At 35.3% G+C, this 14,863-nt stretch overlaps 1 protein-coding gene across 1 annotated transcript; it reads right to left on the bottom strand.

Annotated features, from left to right (window-relative positions):
* Nucleotides 1–1,557: 1,557 nt before the first annotated feature.
* On the bottom strand, nt 1,558–14,473 carry stam2 (signal transducing adaptor molecule (SH3 domain and ITAM motif) 2). The gene is made up of 14 exons (XM_060876276.1): nt 14,288–14,473; nt 12,610–12,694; nt 9,855–9,930; nt 9,243–9,338; nt 8,968–9,114; nt 8,066–8,129; nt 7,716–7,908; nt 7,392–7,486; nt 7,211–7,293; nt 7,008–7,095; nt 6,845–6,899; nt 6,594–6,750; nt 3,409–3,560; nt 1,558–3,232 (listed from the first exon to the last, which is right to left on the bottom strand). The coding sequence occupies exons 1-14, from the start codon at nt 14,325–14,327 to the stop codon at nt 3,046–3,048; spliced, it is 1,518 nt and encodes a 505-aa protein (XP_060732259.1). The 5' UTR covers nt 14,328–14,473; the 3' UTR covers nt 1,558–3,045.
* Nucleotides 14,474–14,863: the final 390 nt, after the last annotated feature.

The raw sequence follows: 14,863 nt of genomic DNA, 5'->3' as shown, positions 1-14,863 counted from the left end.
AATAAACGTCTAAATCAGTGTATCATCACATAATGGAGATGTATGCCAAGGACTTGCGCCTTCACACGTCCATGAATTACTAGATCTTGTGGTTTATTTTCTTTTTTTCTTTTTTTTTTTTTTTAAATTCTGGAGGCAAATTCAGGTCTAAAGATTTTCTATCAAAAGAGGATACCTATAATTTTATACTCAAAACAATTCTGACCAAACATTTGACACTGTTTAAATATACTCAGGAGCAGCCAGGTGATGTCTTTATTGGGTTGGAAATCCAGGGTGGGGCAAAACACTCATCCGCATCCAAAGCAAATGACAAAATGTGTCTCCACCTGTCTGTGCATGGAATGAGCAGGATGCCTATAGGACATAAAAGACCCACACCTAAGCAACATTCATTTAGCAAGCTACAAAAAGTCACAGAAAATAGGATTCAATATCATTAGCCAGTGAGTCCAGGAAATAGTTTGTGCCTGTGTTAGCTATAGTTACATTTCTATGTTCTACAATTTATTAACTGATAATATTCTTTAAAAAAAAGCTGAAGAAAATAAAAAAAGCTGGAAAGAGATTTTATTCTCTTCACACCAAATCCAGTCTGTATGAATATGTTGAATTTGTGCCATCAGTCATAAGTAGTAACCTGAAACGCAGCTATGAAACAAATATATCTCCTAATTGTCTTACATACATAATCTAATCACTAATGAATAAGCATGAATAAGTAACAACATTTTTTCGTTTAATGCCTCTCATCTATAGCATAGTTAGCTAGTTGTGAGATGTCCGAAGAATGTAATGTAGGTTTTGTTTCATTGTGATGATTTCTGCAAGTCACTAATGAAATGGAATAGAATTTGTTTATTGTGTTTCACATTGCCTTTAACATGATTGTCTTTTGCTCTGGCAAGTAATCTTTTGTATAATATTTTCATATATTGTTTCGATTTCATTTTGTAACGTAAATGAACGGTAGGTTCCTGCCTGTGTGAGGTAAGCTGCCTATTTCCATCATTATGGGCGCAACCACAAGGATCATATATTTAATGTTCAAATGGAATCCATTTAAATAAATATTTAAAACTAATGCTCTGATAACAACCTTAATAGACAGTTTATCATTTCTTTTCACAAACATTTCTTCACAAAATGTAACCAAGAAAACATTTCTAGTAATTAAAACCCGAACAGCGCTAATTACAGTGAATATGTCTATTATGTATAATGAATGTGTTGGTAGAAAGGTATAGAATTCTATAGTTCAGACACCCTGTAATTCCATCAGAAAGGCAGCACTGCAAGTCTTGCAATGCACAAGACTTTTGACTTCACTAAAGAAATAAAATGTGGTTTGTGAAGCTGTTTTTTTGAAGAATGTAACTCTGAAACGTGTTGTAACTCTGATATGTTTTGCATATTGTATTAATCACCTTATTTAAGAGTTGAGTGACTTGTTGCAAGATTTATATTGTACAGATGGCCAACCAGGAGCATTATAATATTTGATATGCAACATTGAGTCCAGGGGTTTCAAACAATTCCAACAATCTCTAAAACCACTTGAAACACAAGGCAAATTTATTGAGAAAGATATTACAATTTACTGTGTTACAAAGGTAATGTTAAAATGAGGACACAAAATGACTTATGTTACAAAACACTGGGTCTGCCAGAAGTGTACAGACCTGTATATGAACATTAACCTAGGGTTTTTGTTTATTTCTTTTCTTTTTTTACAGATATACAGCAGCATCTGAAAAACAATTCCTAAAATTGCATGTTTTAATTTGACTTCCATCATCTGACAGAACAAGGCATCTGTTGGTAAATGATTATCATACAGATAATATAAATGATCTATATAATCATACAGATAGGTGCAAAACAGAAAAGCCAAATATTTTTTACAATGACTATACAACACGTTATTTGTGACAGGTTAAGAAAATAAAGTGAATATGTCAATGTCATTCTACAACCTGGATACTGGTTTTGCTCAGTTCTCTTTGACATGTTAAAAGTGAAATAAACTGATTTAATTTTGACAACTAAGGATCTTACAGACTTAGTTTAGTCTGATATTTATTCTGCAATAAAGAACCTTAATAAAACAACAGACTGTTCCATAAATCTTATGATGATTATTTGGTCAAAAGCATTGCAGTTGTCCTCCAAAATATATTTTACATCTAGATATCTACACAAAAAAAATAATAATTTCACACATCAAGGCCATTTAAGGCATTATTCATCATTTCATTTAAAGCATCACCATTATTTATGATTTATTTAAATTTGACAGAGTTTTAATTGGAGAACTCCAACTACAATGGAAAGGCTATCACTATTATTTGTACAATAACAAAGTACTACTACATAGAAACTGTGGAATTAACTATAAAGGGATTGCATTTGTGCCCACATTCAGCTCAAAGCCAATCTTTTAATATCCTCTGATTTCAGCTGACTATTTTGATGGTCGCTAACTGCTGCTTCTCCATGCAACAGCTGTCTGATTTCAACAAAAGAGTATTAAACTGTGTTAGTCTGTCCAGGCTTTAAATGTAAACATGGATATTAACCAAACTGAGAAAATGTATTTCCTCAATTTGCTAGTTTGTGAACATTTCTAATACTTTGTTTTTATGACTCCTGAATTATGTTAAAGGCAGCAAGACGTGACAGTTAAATTGTCAATCAAAAAATATTTGTCTGCCAAAAAAGAGGTCTAATTTTAAAGAATCCATTAACCGTTTTCCATAAATTATACATGCCGTGATCTTCAGCTATACATCTAGCATGCTGGTGAATGCTGGTGTGTATTCTTATTAATAGAAAAGGAGATAAAGTGTACTTTTAAATAAAATATGTTCATTAAAAAAAAAAAAGAAAAAAAAGAAATTGTGGACGGCACCCTCAAAAGCCTGTTAATTGCATTTTACCAATGGTTGAGTAGTGAGTTGCTGCTGAGCCAGATGTCTGCCGTAGTACATCCTTAACATCAGGCGATTTCAGAGTTTGACAGCACTGACAGTGATAAGCACAGCTTTATAGGAGGGGCTGCTGGTAATAAGCTGTCTGATGGTGCTGCTGTGATGATGGATGGGCAGGAGGTGCCACTGGATAAGAGGGTGGAGGCATACCGGGATTAGCATTCTGATAAGCTGACATGTCCATAGCCATCTGCGGCGGGTAAGTGCTAGGAGCTTGGGTCATATACGGTGCAGCCAAACCACTACAGGAAGAATACAAAACAAGAATTAATGTAAATAAGCCACAGAAACTAATTATGTCTATATTATTATATATGTATTTATAAGCTTTGGTTTAAAGCTCTTAATAAATATTAAGCAACGGACTGTTTATAGCAACAGACTGTTGTTAATATCATTCCATGACAAAAAAAGGTACCTCATGTAGGGAGACTGAGCTGGTTGACTGGGGGCTGTAGAGTTTACTGTGGGGGGCAGTGAGCAGAGGGGGGCAGCTTGATCTGAGCCCAGACTGTAGCCTTGTGGGACACCACCAGGCATGTAGACCCCTGAAGGCTGGCCTGGGTAACCCTAAAATAAATGCATGAGCAATAAGTAATGAAATCTCAACTTTAACATAAAATCAGTCAGCGACTCAGCACTCCTATACAAACCATACAAAAAAGTATGTGTAACTGTCAACAACATTTTAGTCTATGTATGCTTTAGCAGTACACTTCCACTTTATGCAAACTGACTCCTCACCAGAAATCAGTACCTTATCTGACGCTCTCGTGGCTAAATGAACATAAATCCAGACAGCCGTGTTCCAACATCTGATGAAAAACCTTCCCAGAAAAGTGTAGATCATTATAACTACAAAGAAGGATTAAATGTATTGTTTGCCAGAATGTTTGGCAGCTTAGAAATGTGTAAGTTGACACACATTAATACAACCTTATGATGTAACTCATAACAGTTCACACCATAAATCACGATCATGATTGCTGCGATCAAAGTTTTATCACAATACTAGCAGAAAACATCTAATGAGACAACATATACTGAGACAACATATATATAAAAGTGTCTCCCATTTCTCTTGATAGTTGCTGAGATGTTTCTACACTTGATTCAAGTCCACCTGTGGTAAATTAATTGATTAGACATGATTTGGAAAGACACACATCTCTCTATAGAAGGTCACACAGCTGTCAATGCATATTAGAGCAAAAAACCAAACCATGAAGTCACTACTACCTGTAAAGTTCAGAAACAAGACTATTTTAAGGCACAGATCTGAGGAAGCCTACAAAAAACTTCTGCTGCAATAAAGATAGAGAGCACAGCGGCCTCCATAATTCTCAAATGGAAGACTTTTGGCACAACCAAGACTCTTCCAGAAGCTGGTCACCAGGCCAAACTGGGCAATCCGGGAAGAAGGTGCCTTAGTAAGAGAGGTGACCAAGAACCCGATGGTCACTAAAAAAGTGAATACTTTTTAAATGAGCTGTAGGTTACATCTCAAAAGATTATATGTAAGCGTCGATTTCATTTTAGAGCGGACAAGAATATTGTGCCTGACACTAGTTTTGTGGTAAGGTTGGTACATATATACAATAAATTAATCACCACTGCCCAAAAAATAAAGAATGATTGTGGATTGAGCTCATGCCAAGCCCACCAAGTCTACCCTTTAGAAATGACCTGCAAATCTTAATTAAATCACTATAATGTTATATGCAAAAATCTATATCCCTTTATTCCATGGAATGTTCTAGAGGTTATGCTCACAGTATTTTTCACCACACATGTATATTTCTGAGATTTATATCTGCTGTAACAATTTACAACAATGTTCTCCAGAATGAACAAATATGCACTTAATAAAGCTTAATTCAATCCTATTTCGTCCATCCAGTCACCACTTTAACTTTTGGGAGTCACAATCATAAATTTTGACTTCACCCACAAATCTTGTTCAACTGGATGAGGAAGAACAGGTTTGCATATATTCAAGAGGCAACAACAACAATACAAAGCAAGAAATGATAAGTATAAGGCCAAATATAAAACTATGCTATAAGAAATATTAATTATCAGCACTATGATATTAACAAATTCTTCACTATTTTTACTAGCTTTTAGCGATACTACACCGTCATCATCATGCTTTAGAATGTTGCCACATTGTTTAATTTGAAGGAGGCAGAAACTAGCAGCTAAATTCCACCCTTTGTGTTACTACAGGGTACAGGTGCTTGTGGAGGGCTGATAGGGCAGGACGTTGGCATGTCCCCCAGGGATCAGTGAACTCCCTGCACATACTCTTTAGACCCAGTCATTCATTTCTATGTCTTTCTTCACCATACGCCCAGAGAGTATACGCCCAGATCTACCTATCATTTAGCCAGATGATATAATCACAACAAGTTTCAGCTTGTATCAATGTCATCAGGGAACAGGAGAAAAACAAATTTAAATTGAAGACATAATGTCTTGTCATCCCAGTTAGTCCTGCAATCCATTAAAATACATTACAATCAGTTGGGTCCCTCATAAATATCACCTTCAAAGGAACCTTGGGGTATTGACTAATAACCAATCTGCCTTCACAAACCTGACTACACTCACTCTGGATTCACTCAGTATAGCATCACAAAGATCTGGACTACTGCTACTACTGCTTTTAGCTGGATTTCTGGCATCTGCTGTGTTGCTGTTGCTTTCAAATGACCAGTTCAGTCTATATACACTCCCCTACAAAGATAATAAAAGAGCAATACTGGGTTTTGCCTATCGGCCAAGGACAACAACAACAACTAATGACGGAAAATTTGCAAGTGACATGTAGAAAGGATATACTCATAATCCAAAATGTACAAGGTCATTGGTCATACCTTGGGCTTGCATGGCTGTGTTATCACATAGAAATGCATCCAATCTAATCGAAAAGAAATTCGTCATACAATAGGACAGTGACCAAAACTCAACAGAACAAATGACTTTAAATGGAAGAAATTGTCTAAGGCCAAGTGTGGTCAAGTCAACTGATCAGAAGAAACCCATCAAAACAAGCAAAAACTAAAATAAGCTGCAGTACAAGCTTGGAAAAGCATCACAAAAGAAGAATACAACAGTTTGGTGATGGATCACTTTTGTTTATCTAAAAACTGGGGGGTCTGTTACTAGAAATCTGCAAATGAGTCAAAAATTCTGAGCCATTATCTCATATATTGATTCTTAACTCAAATGTCTTCAGTGTACAGCTGGCCTTGCTGGCCTTAAACCAGCTGGCCTTAAACCATTCTGCTCTTGCTTACTTGGCTCATGATAGCTGCTGGTATTCATCCTTGACATTTGATCCACAGGTCAAACTTGCCTGTATATAACCTGTGAATATACATTGTCTGGTGCCAAATTCATCACATGGCTCACTCCTGATGATGGAATAAAATACTTCCGTTCATTTGAATTGTTGAATATCTTGCAACCTATTTATGCATCAATGTATGTCAATGTTACATGAAGACACATTGTGCAGAATGTGAATTCTCTCTTCTTCATATTTTAGGTCATTGTATTGTATTGCATCTTAGTAATGCATGGATTTGTGTGTGTTACCTGCATAGGTACAGCAGGAGGAGCAGCTGGATACGTCCCCTGAGGAGCCGCAATCTTTGAGTATGCGGAGTACAGAGGAGCTTCATTCATTAACTGATTATAGAGCTCCAGGGCTTCTAGCACCTTCACATTCAGCTCGGACAACTCTGAGTGCTTCCTACAAGCCACAGAAATCAAATGTTAGATAATTTTAGATCCTCTGTTACTGTGACTATGCCTAATGATGATTTTTTTATTTTATTTCTACAAACCTATCAATCTCTTGCAATTGCTCATCGATCAGAGGATTCATCTGTGCACATTCAGCTACAATAAAAAACAAAAACAAATCAGGATCGGTTAAATTAAATAATTAAAGGAATAAACCAGTCAAGCTCATATTTCAATATGGCAACATATAAGCATTGTGTGTACCCTCCAACGTAATCAGCTCAGAGCTGTCAGGTTTAGGGTCTGCCGGGTCTGTGTTCTGGAGTAAATACAAAGTTCTGTCCATCTTTTCCTATGGAAAACATACACAGCAAAATATTTCATAAGTATTTATGTTTTAAATGACTCGTTGCTTCCAGAGAAACAATGTGGAGGATGTTGGGCTAAAACTAGGTTTTAAAAGTTACCTCATCTATATGCACTGGTTCTGGCTCTGCTTTAACTTCCACTGGGGGCTCCTCGACAACTGTTGTATTTTCTACAGAAGTGACTATAAAGGGAAAAAAAAACAATCTTGGAAATTGGCAATAAATTTACAAAACATAAATGGCATTCTCCATTACATTAGAATAAGTGCAAGTGTTTTACCTGGTTCTGGATCTGCATTTAGGTTAGTTGTGACAAAGTTAGATGGAAACAGTCCTACTCCTCTATGATTCTCTCCTTTCCACCAATTTGGATCACTATTAAACAGGAAAGTGTTACAGTAATAATAATAATAATAATAATAATAATAATAATAATAATAATAATAATAATAATAATAATATTATCAGGTTAAATATAATAGTTTTGTTAGATTTTCATTAGTATGATTCGGTCTCATGCTCTGTTTAGGTCTTTTTCCTAATTTCTGTTTTCTGGATGTCTTGTACTGTATGTTAAATTTTCACAGTTATTATGGATATATACCTGTCATCGAGGACAAAAACAACCTCCCCAGCCTTAAAAGTGAGTTCATTGTCCTCAGCAGCTTCGAAGTCATAAAGAGCACGCACTTTACGGGTTTCTTTAACGCCATCGGTATTGAAAGGAGGGTCAGGTGTCACAAAAAGTGGTCGAGTTTCAGCTTGTTGCTTTTGCTCTTGCAAGGATAGCTCAATAGCTGCACAGAACCAGACAATAGGTACCGTCATTGTGCATTTTTCCCTAATTAATATCATAATAATCACAGTAATATGTAAAATCAATAAGTTGGTTAAAAAAAATAATAATTAAGTATACTATTTTTCATGAAGTAGCAATTGCAGCAGGAACGTTACCTTTGGCAAGGTCATCATCATCAGGTGCTCGGTTGGTGGCAGTGGTGCTGCTGGACTTGCTAGTCTGCAGTCAACAAAGATGTATATATAGTAAAAGGTCACTTACTTCATCAGATCAAAAGGTCTGTGCCATTATAGTACACAATACTCTATGACAAATACCAAGATTCTATAGCTCTCACTCTGTGTTAAACTACACCGGTATGTTTGAGTGAATATTCTGGACTTTCGATGGAAAATGCATACTGTGCTCTTTAGACAGTAGATGCCTAGTAATGGTCTGCATACTACAATGTGTCAAGGAAAAATGAAAGCGGAAAAAGAAAAAAAAAAAAAAAAGTCTTGTGGTCTAACAATTACAAGAATGTAGAAGGAAATTCCATTGTGATCTCTCAGCTGTCCCTCACTCACATGCTTCATACCGTCACTGCTCAACAACAACAACCTCTTTTTCTGCTCTGTAACAGCAGAAAGTCTCAGAGGAACACTTTGTCACTACTAACCTAAAACACGTCTTTACCGCAACCCGCAAAAAGCAAGCTGACACACATTACGGATACGACCGTAGAAGAACTGATGCTGTCCTTCCATCACGGTTAGTGTGAGGAGATTAATAATTAATCACTTCTGCAAAGCTGACCTGAATGAAAGTGTTCCTATATTTAGGCCAAATCAGACAGGATGATCATAAAAGGCAATACTAATGGATTGGGGAAATCTATAATTTTCAACAGTTTTGATCAGATTTAACTTATACATCCATGTGTGTTCAAACCAGTTGGGTTTACTTTTATTCCAATTTACATATTAACCAAATTATTCAGGATATGTTCATACACCTCCATAAATCTAATCTCAGTGTAAGGCTGAATGCAGACTTTGATGAGAACCGAGATAAGCACCTTCGAGCCTGAGGACGGGAAAGTCACTCCTTCTTCCTTCAGAGCTTTTACGGTTGCACCAATGAGGCTCAGTTGTGGATCTTTCTGGAACTCCTCTGCCCAATCCACCATCAGGCCTTTGAGCTTCTCGCATACTTTAGGATGCAACTGAGAGAACACAAAAAAAAAAAAAAGCAGAATGGTATCATTTTACCACACAGTGAAATAAGAGCTTTCCCACATTGCAGTATTTTATTAGCAACAGTAAAATTCAGAGAGGGGAAACAACGACTTACTTTATTCAAAATGCTTCGTACTTCACTGGCAAACTCTCTGGAACAGATTTCAAGATGGAAGATCTTTCCACTGTTCGCAACACAAGCACCAAGCAACTAAATTGGGAAGAATAATAAAAGCAGTAATTGAGAAAGACCAGGATTTATATGGGGTGGGTTGGATAATTTACAGGTATATATAAAATGTTAAATAAATGATAAAATACACAAGAGTTGCTGTACAAGCAGGAAGGTTTATTTCTGTACAAATTCAATTTTAAATACTTAAAATGATTTAAATATATTATTGGATGGTGAAACCTATGGCAATAAGTTCCAGCTAATTTCATCTGAGGAAGCAGCAGAGGAAGGCTAAAAATAAAGTAAAAAAAAATACATCTTCGCAGGCTGAGACGGCACAGTGACTCAGATTGAGTGGACAGACATTGATCACTGCCATTTCCTGTGCTCTGGGGCAGAGATTACATAAGATAGAAGATACATAAGTATAAGATACACTGGAAGAGTATATTTAAAAAAATTTTTTTTTTTAAATTAAATAAATAAATAAAAGCCGCCAGAGTAGCAGTGGATGGGTAATGCATGAAAATGACATTCAGTTATTGCACTCACTGTTAGTGCTTGCATGGCCACATGAGGAACCTTGTGGTTGACTCGCTTCATGATTGACTTGAGACAATCCTTTGCACTAGAACAAACAAATACACAAAGCATTAGACTTACCAGATACTGGTAACCATTACAGTCACTAAAATAACAATCCCCAAAATTATATGAACTAATATGAAGACTAAAATGAAGTCTAACACTAAAGAATAAATTCTCAACAAAAAGTTAATATGAAGTATCTATCCATCCATCTATCCATCCATCCAACTTCTGCCCTTTTTTCCTACACAGGGTTGCAGGGAACCTGGAGTCTACCCCGGAGATTTGGGGCAAAAGGCAGGGGTGCCAAGTCATCACAGGGCACAATCTCACACACAGACATACAACTCACACCACGGACAATTTAGAGACACCAATCAGCCTACAACACGTCTTTAGACTGGTGGAAGAAACAGGACCACCTGGAGAAAACCCACAAAGGACGGAGAGAAAGTTCCACAAAATTCCACACACACACACACACACACACACACACACACACACACACACACACACACACACACACACACACACACACACACACACACACACACACACACACACACACACACACACACACACACACACACACACACACACACACACACACACAATCCCTGTAGGTGCGAGGCAGACATACCAGGTCACTCTGCTCCTTGAAATGCAGTATAAATTAACAAAGAATATTGTATTATAGATTTGTTTCATTCTCATGGTATGATGAATTTTGTGTCTCACACCATAGATATATACACTAGATGTCGCCTTGTATACAGCAGTACATTGGAACGAATGCGTCAATTGAGCTGCCATCTTGGTACGGGCACCCCCTCCTCTTAATGCGTTAGCGTCAATGTAGGCAAAGAAATAAAATCACCATAAATTGTCATGAATGCGATTTCTAGTTTTTTTTTGGTTCGTTCCAAAGGTCAGACATGTATTTATCATTAAGTCCAGAGAAAATTTAAGGTTTTGATATTAAGATAATCTACTTTTTCACAATATAGTGCAGTGGTCTTCACTATTTTTTTCATGTGAGCCACACTGATAGGACAAAGTCAATAGGAGATCCACTTTCACCCCAAAGTATGCCAAGTTATTCAGTCTTCGAGTTGTGGATGATTCATGCTCCCCATCAGTTACCTCTTTTGTCACTGTCACATTGCTTTGTTGCTGTTCATTTTGTGCACGGGATTGTTTGATAAGAAATCGATCCATTTTTTAGTCCGTGTGTAAAGTAAACACAAGTTGTTAACTAGCATGAAACACAAAGTAGCTTCTGGCAGGCCACCAAAAACTGGCTATTGCGCAGAACGCAGTGAGTCAGTGATGAGTCAAATAATATATATAAATATATATTATTATTTGTAATAGAGCACATTCGTTTTTCTATGCTTCCCTGATTGTTTTTAATGTTATTTAAATGAAAAATAAATTTTAACCATATGATCATATCATCGTATTATTTACTTGCCACTATGCGAGCCGCATATTAAAGCTTGGCAAGCTGCAGGAGGCTCGCGAGCCGCGCAATGAGTAACACTGATATAGTGTATAGTGCTAGTAGGTGTAAGTTTATTAGTTACATTCTTCCACTTGAGTAAACTTCAAATGAACAATCACTACTTACCTTATCCTACTGCATGCAACACTGCTACAATGGTGTGACTATACATGTTCATTTAAACATTTACATTGTATTGGTTTATTAAATATGATACAAAAAGCAATTTGCAGGTGGAAGCAAATCACAAATTTGAGAGGAACATAATGTGAAAGTTAGATAGTTGAGGTGCCAAAGACTGTTCAATCCTTTATTTATTATTTTCCCGCAATTCTTTTGCCACATTAAATATGTACTAAAGTCACATAAACCAAAAAAACCCACAAAGTTTGACTTTGAGGCTGAACTGCCAATCTAAATGGTGACATCCTTCCAGGACTGTCAGCTGAATTAACCATTTAAAAAAAAAAGTGTTTAGTGTCCCTGCAACTGGTCTCTGTTTATCACTTGGGAATCTACAAACAGATTCAGTTTATTTTATTTAATACCATGTCAGCAATCAAAAGCTATTTTCATGGCAAAATTCAATTACAAAAACACAAATATCATATAAATGCAATAAAAACAAAAATATAAAAAGCAAGTTATATTATACATTTTTTTAAATTAACATAAGATAAAAAAATCCAAAACCTTTTTAGGCATAATGTAATTAAATATGTCTTTAAGTGAAGTAACTTGATAAAAGAGCATTCTGCTTGAGTTAAGTCCAGGACAATCTAATAAAATGTGTTTGACAGATAAGAGAATCTTACAGAACATACATGAAGTTGGGTTTTCACCTTTAATGTCCTTATTAAGAGCTTCGGAATCTACAAACATTGTCGGTTTTCCTAACTGTCACAAACTAAAGGGTAACTATCATGGATTAGCTGCGGTCGTTAACCAAGGACTGAAATAAACCAACGGAACAAGAAATATAATTTCCTAACATTCAATATCATAAAACACATTCTCATTTGTGAAATGTAATCCCTTGCTGTCTGGTTTTTAGATTTCTTACGTTTGAACATCCAAACGCAGCACAGAAGTCCATCATCCATGCATTTAAAGTACAAGAGCACTGTATAAAGATGGCAGTGGTTTTGACGCATTTTTAGGACCCCAAGGCGACATCTAGTGTATAGATATCTATGGTCTCACACATTCACTTACCCATTAGGTGTTGTCCCAACTCGATCACAAATATCCATAATAAGGCTCCAGTCCTCTGTTGTGTTGTTTTCATTAGTTACTTTTTCTGAAAATACAAAAATATCCAGTCTTTAACACTCCATTAAACAGAACAACCGATCAAAAATCAACAGAACATCTGAATACTTTACACATTTCTACACTTCAAATCCAGATTAATAAACATTTGTGCTCCAAGTTAATTAGCTACAAGATTACTAGCATCATCTTTGGTGAATTCCTTAGTGTCATTGTATAAATTTATACAATGACACTAAGGAATTCACCAAAGATGATATTTATATGTGTTTTTATTATGTTCTACATATTTTCCAGATTAAATGTGAACTGTACTATGTGCAAAAACGGTATTATTCTGTTGTTTTGGATGAAAGAAAAAAAAACAACACCGATAAGATCAAGCATCACTTTATTTAAAAGAAATGTTTAAACTTTGCCTAATAGACACCAGCATTTCTTGAACTCATCCGCTCATAGTTGCTGATTAATATGTGATTTCATACGCATAAAGCTGAGCAAAGATGGAAAGATCTGTGTTTCAGTCAGGAAAAAAACCCTTCACAGGGTCAAATTCTGATATTCTGAATCTGGAAACTATTCTGATATTCTGAATCTAGAAAATCTCTTAAGAGACTTTATTTATGTATAAACACCTTACTTTGATAAAATAAAAACAGACTAATTAGAAAACCAAAATCATATAATCCTAAAACATAATTATCCTTGACTTTATAGCTTGGCAAAACCTAAATCTGATCGAGTTTGGCATAATAAACCTATTACAAACCTTTTAAATGTATAGTGTTATTAATGTCTGTACTTTTGAGTGTCACCAACAACTGATGTATAGATGTATATTATGCTGATAGATGTATAGTATTTTAAATTAAGTTGATCTTTTTTAAATGAATTTTTAACTTTAATTGTATATATTCACTTATTTATTTTTATTCTCATTTTTCTTATTATATTTGTTTATTTCTCTTTTGATCCATACTTCTGTAAAGCTGCTTTGAGACAATGGGAAATTGTTAAAAGATTGTTACTATACAAATAAATGGAATTGGAACCAAATTCCTTGTGTGTGTGTCACATATGATTCATATGATTTATATTGATAAACCAGAAAATATAAACTTTTCATGACTAAAATTAACGTTTGTATCTAACTATTTATTCTCTCAGAAGCATACTTTGAGATAAAAGAAGTGTCGATTTGGACTTTTTTGAGAGCCATTAGCTAATATTTTACTACAACAACAACACAGAAGTAGTTACCAAGTAGTTGGTAACCAAGTAGTTAAACAAAACATGTTGAATGTCTGACCTACATGTTTTAAACATCTTTTTTAAACAGATACTTCACCTGCTACTACTGTAAATAACCCTCATCATCATCATCATCATCATCATCATCATCATGACACAGTAATAATAATAGGAATCAGTGCTACATTTGTTACAACACTATCTATATAACGAGGAATAACTTTATGTTTAAATACTTTATATAACAGCTCTTAAATGCGTCGTTATACGCTTTTATACTCGACTCCTTTTGCCTAGTAACCGTCGGTGATGATGCTAACCGAGTTAGCAGGCTAAGTCAATAAAGCTAACAGTAAACATTCACACTCACCGACATCCTGATCGAAAGGATTTTGCCCAAATAACGGCATCTTGATTCCGTTCCCGATCTGAAACCTTATTCTAAATGTTTTTTATTTGTTTATTTCTAATCTTAAAGAGTCTACAGACAGCAAACTGAATTTCCGTCGCCCATCAAATTCCCTGCAGTTTCACCATTTACTCTTCCGTAAACTTAACTAGCTGCCCTCGTCACTGCCTGAACAGAATCTTTTGCCGTTGACAACTGTAGGTTTTTTTTTTTATCTTTGTATCCTGGCTTATTGTTATTTTTAATATTTTATTAATTTTTCTTTATCACATATGTAACATATCACATATGTTCGCTTGTATTTGTTTTGTTAAAGTATCCCTAGTATTTCAATCAGGCGTTAATGGACAGTTTTATAACTGTTTTTCTCTATATTATGCTACCTAGCGTATAATATGCGTTACAGTCTGATTGTTATGTATATATGTATTGATTGTTATTGATTATATATGTATATATATACACAAAACCGGTGTTTAATCTCTTTTAACTGATCTTTGCATTAAATTACACGCCACACATGATTTTTTGTCACAT

This window comes from Tachysurus vachellii, chromosome 8 (assembly GCF_030014155.1).
Source record: "Tachysurus vachellii isolate PV-2020 chromosome 8, HZAU_Pvac_v1, whole genome shotgun sequence".
Classification (NCBI taxonomy): Eukaryota; Metazoa; Chordata; class Actinopteri; order Siluriformes; family Bagridae; genus Tachysurus; species Tachysurus vachellii.
Note: the sequence above shows the minus strand (reverse complement) of the source record. Positions and strands in the feature narration are given on the sequence as shown.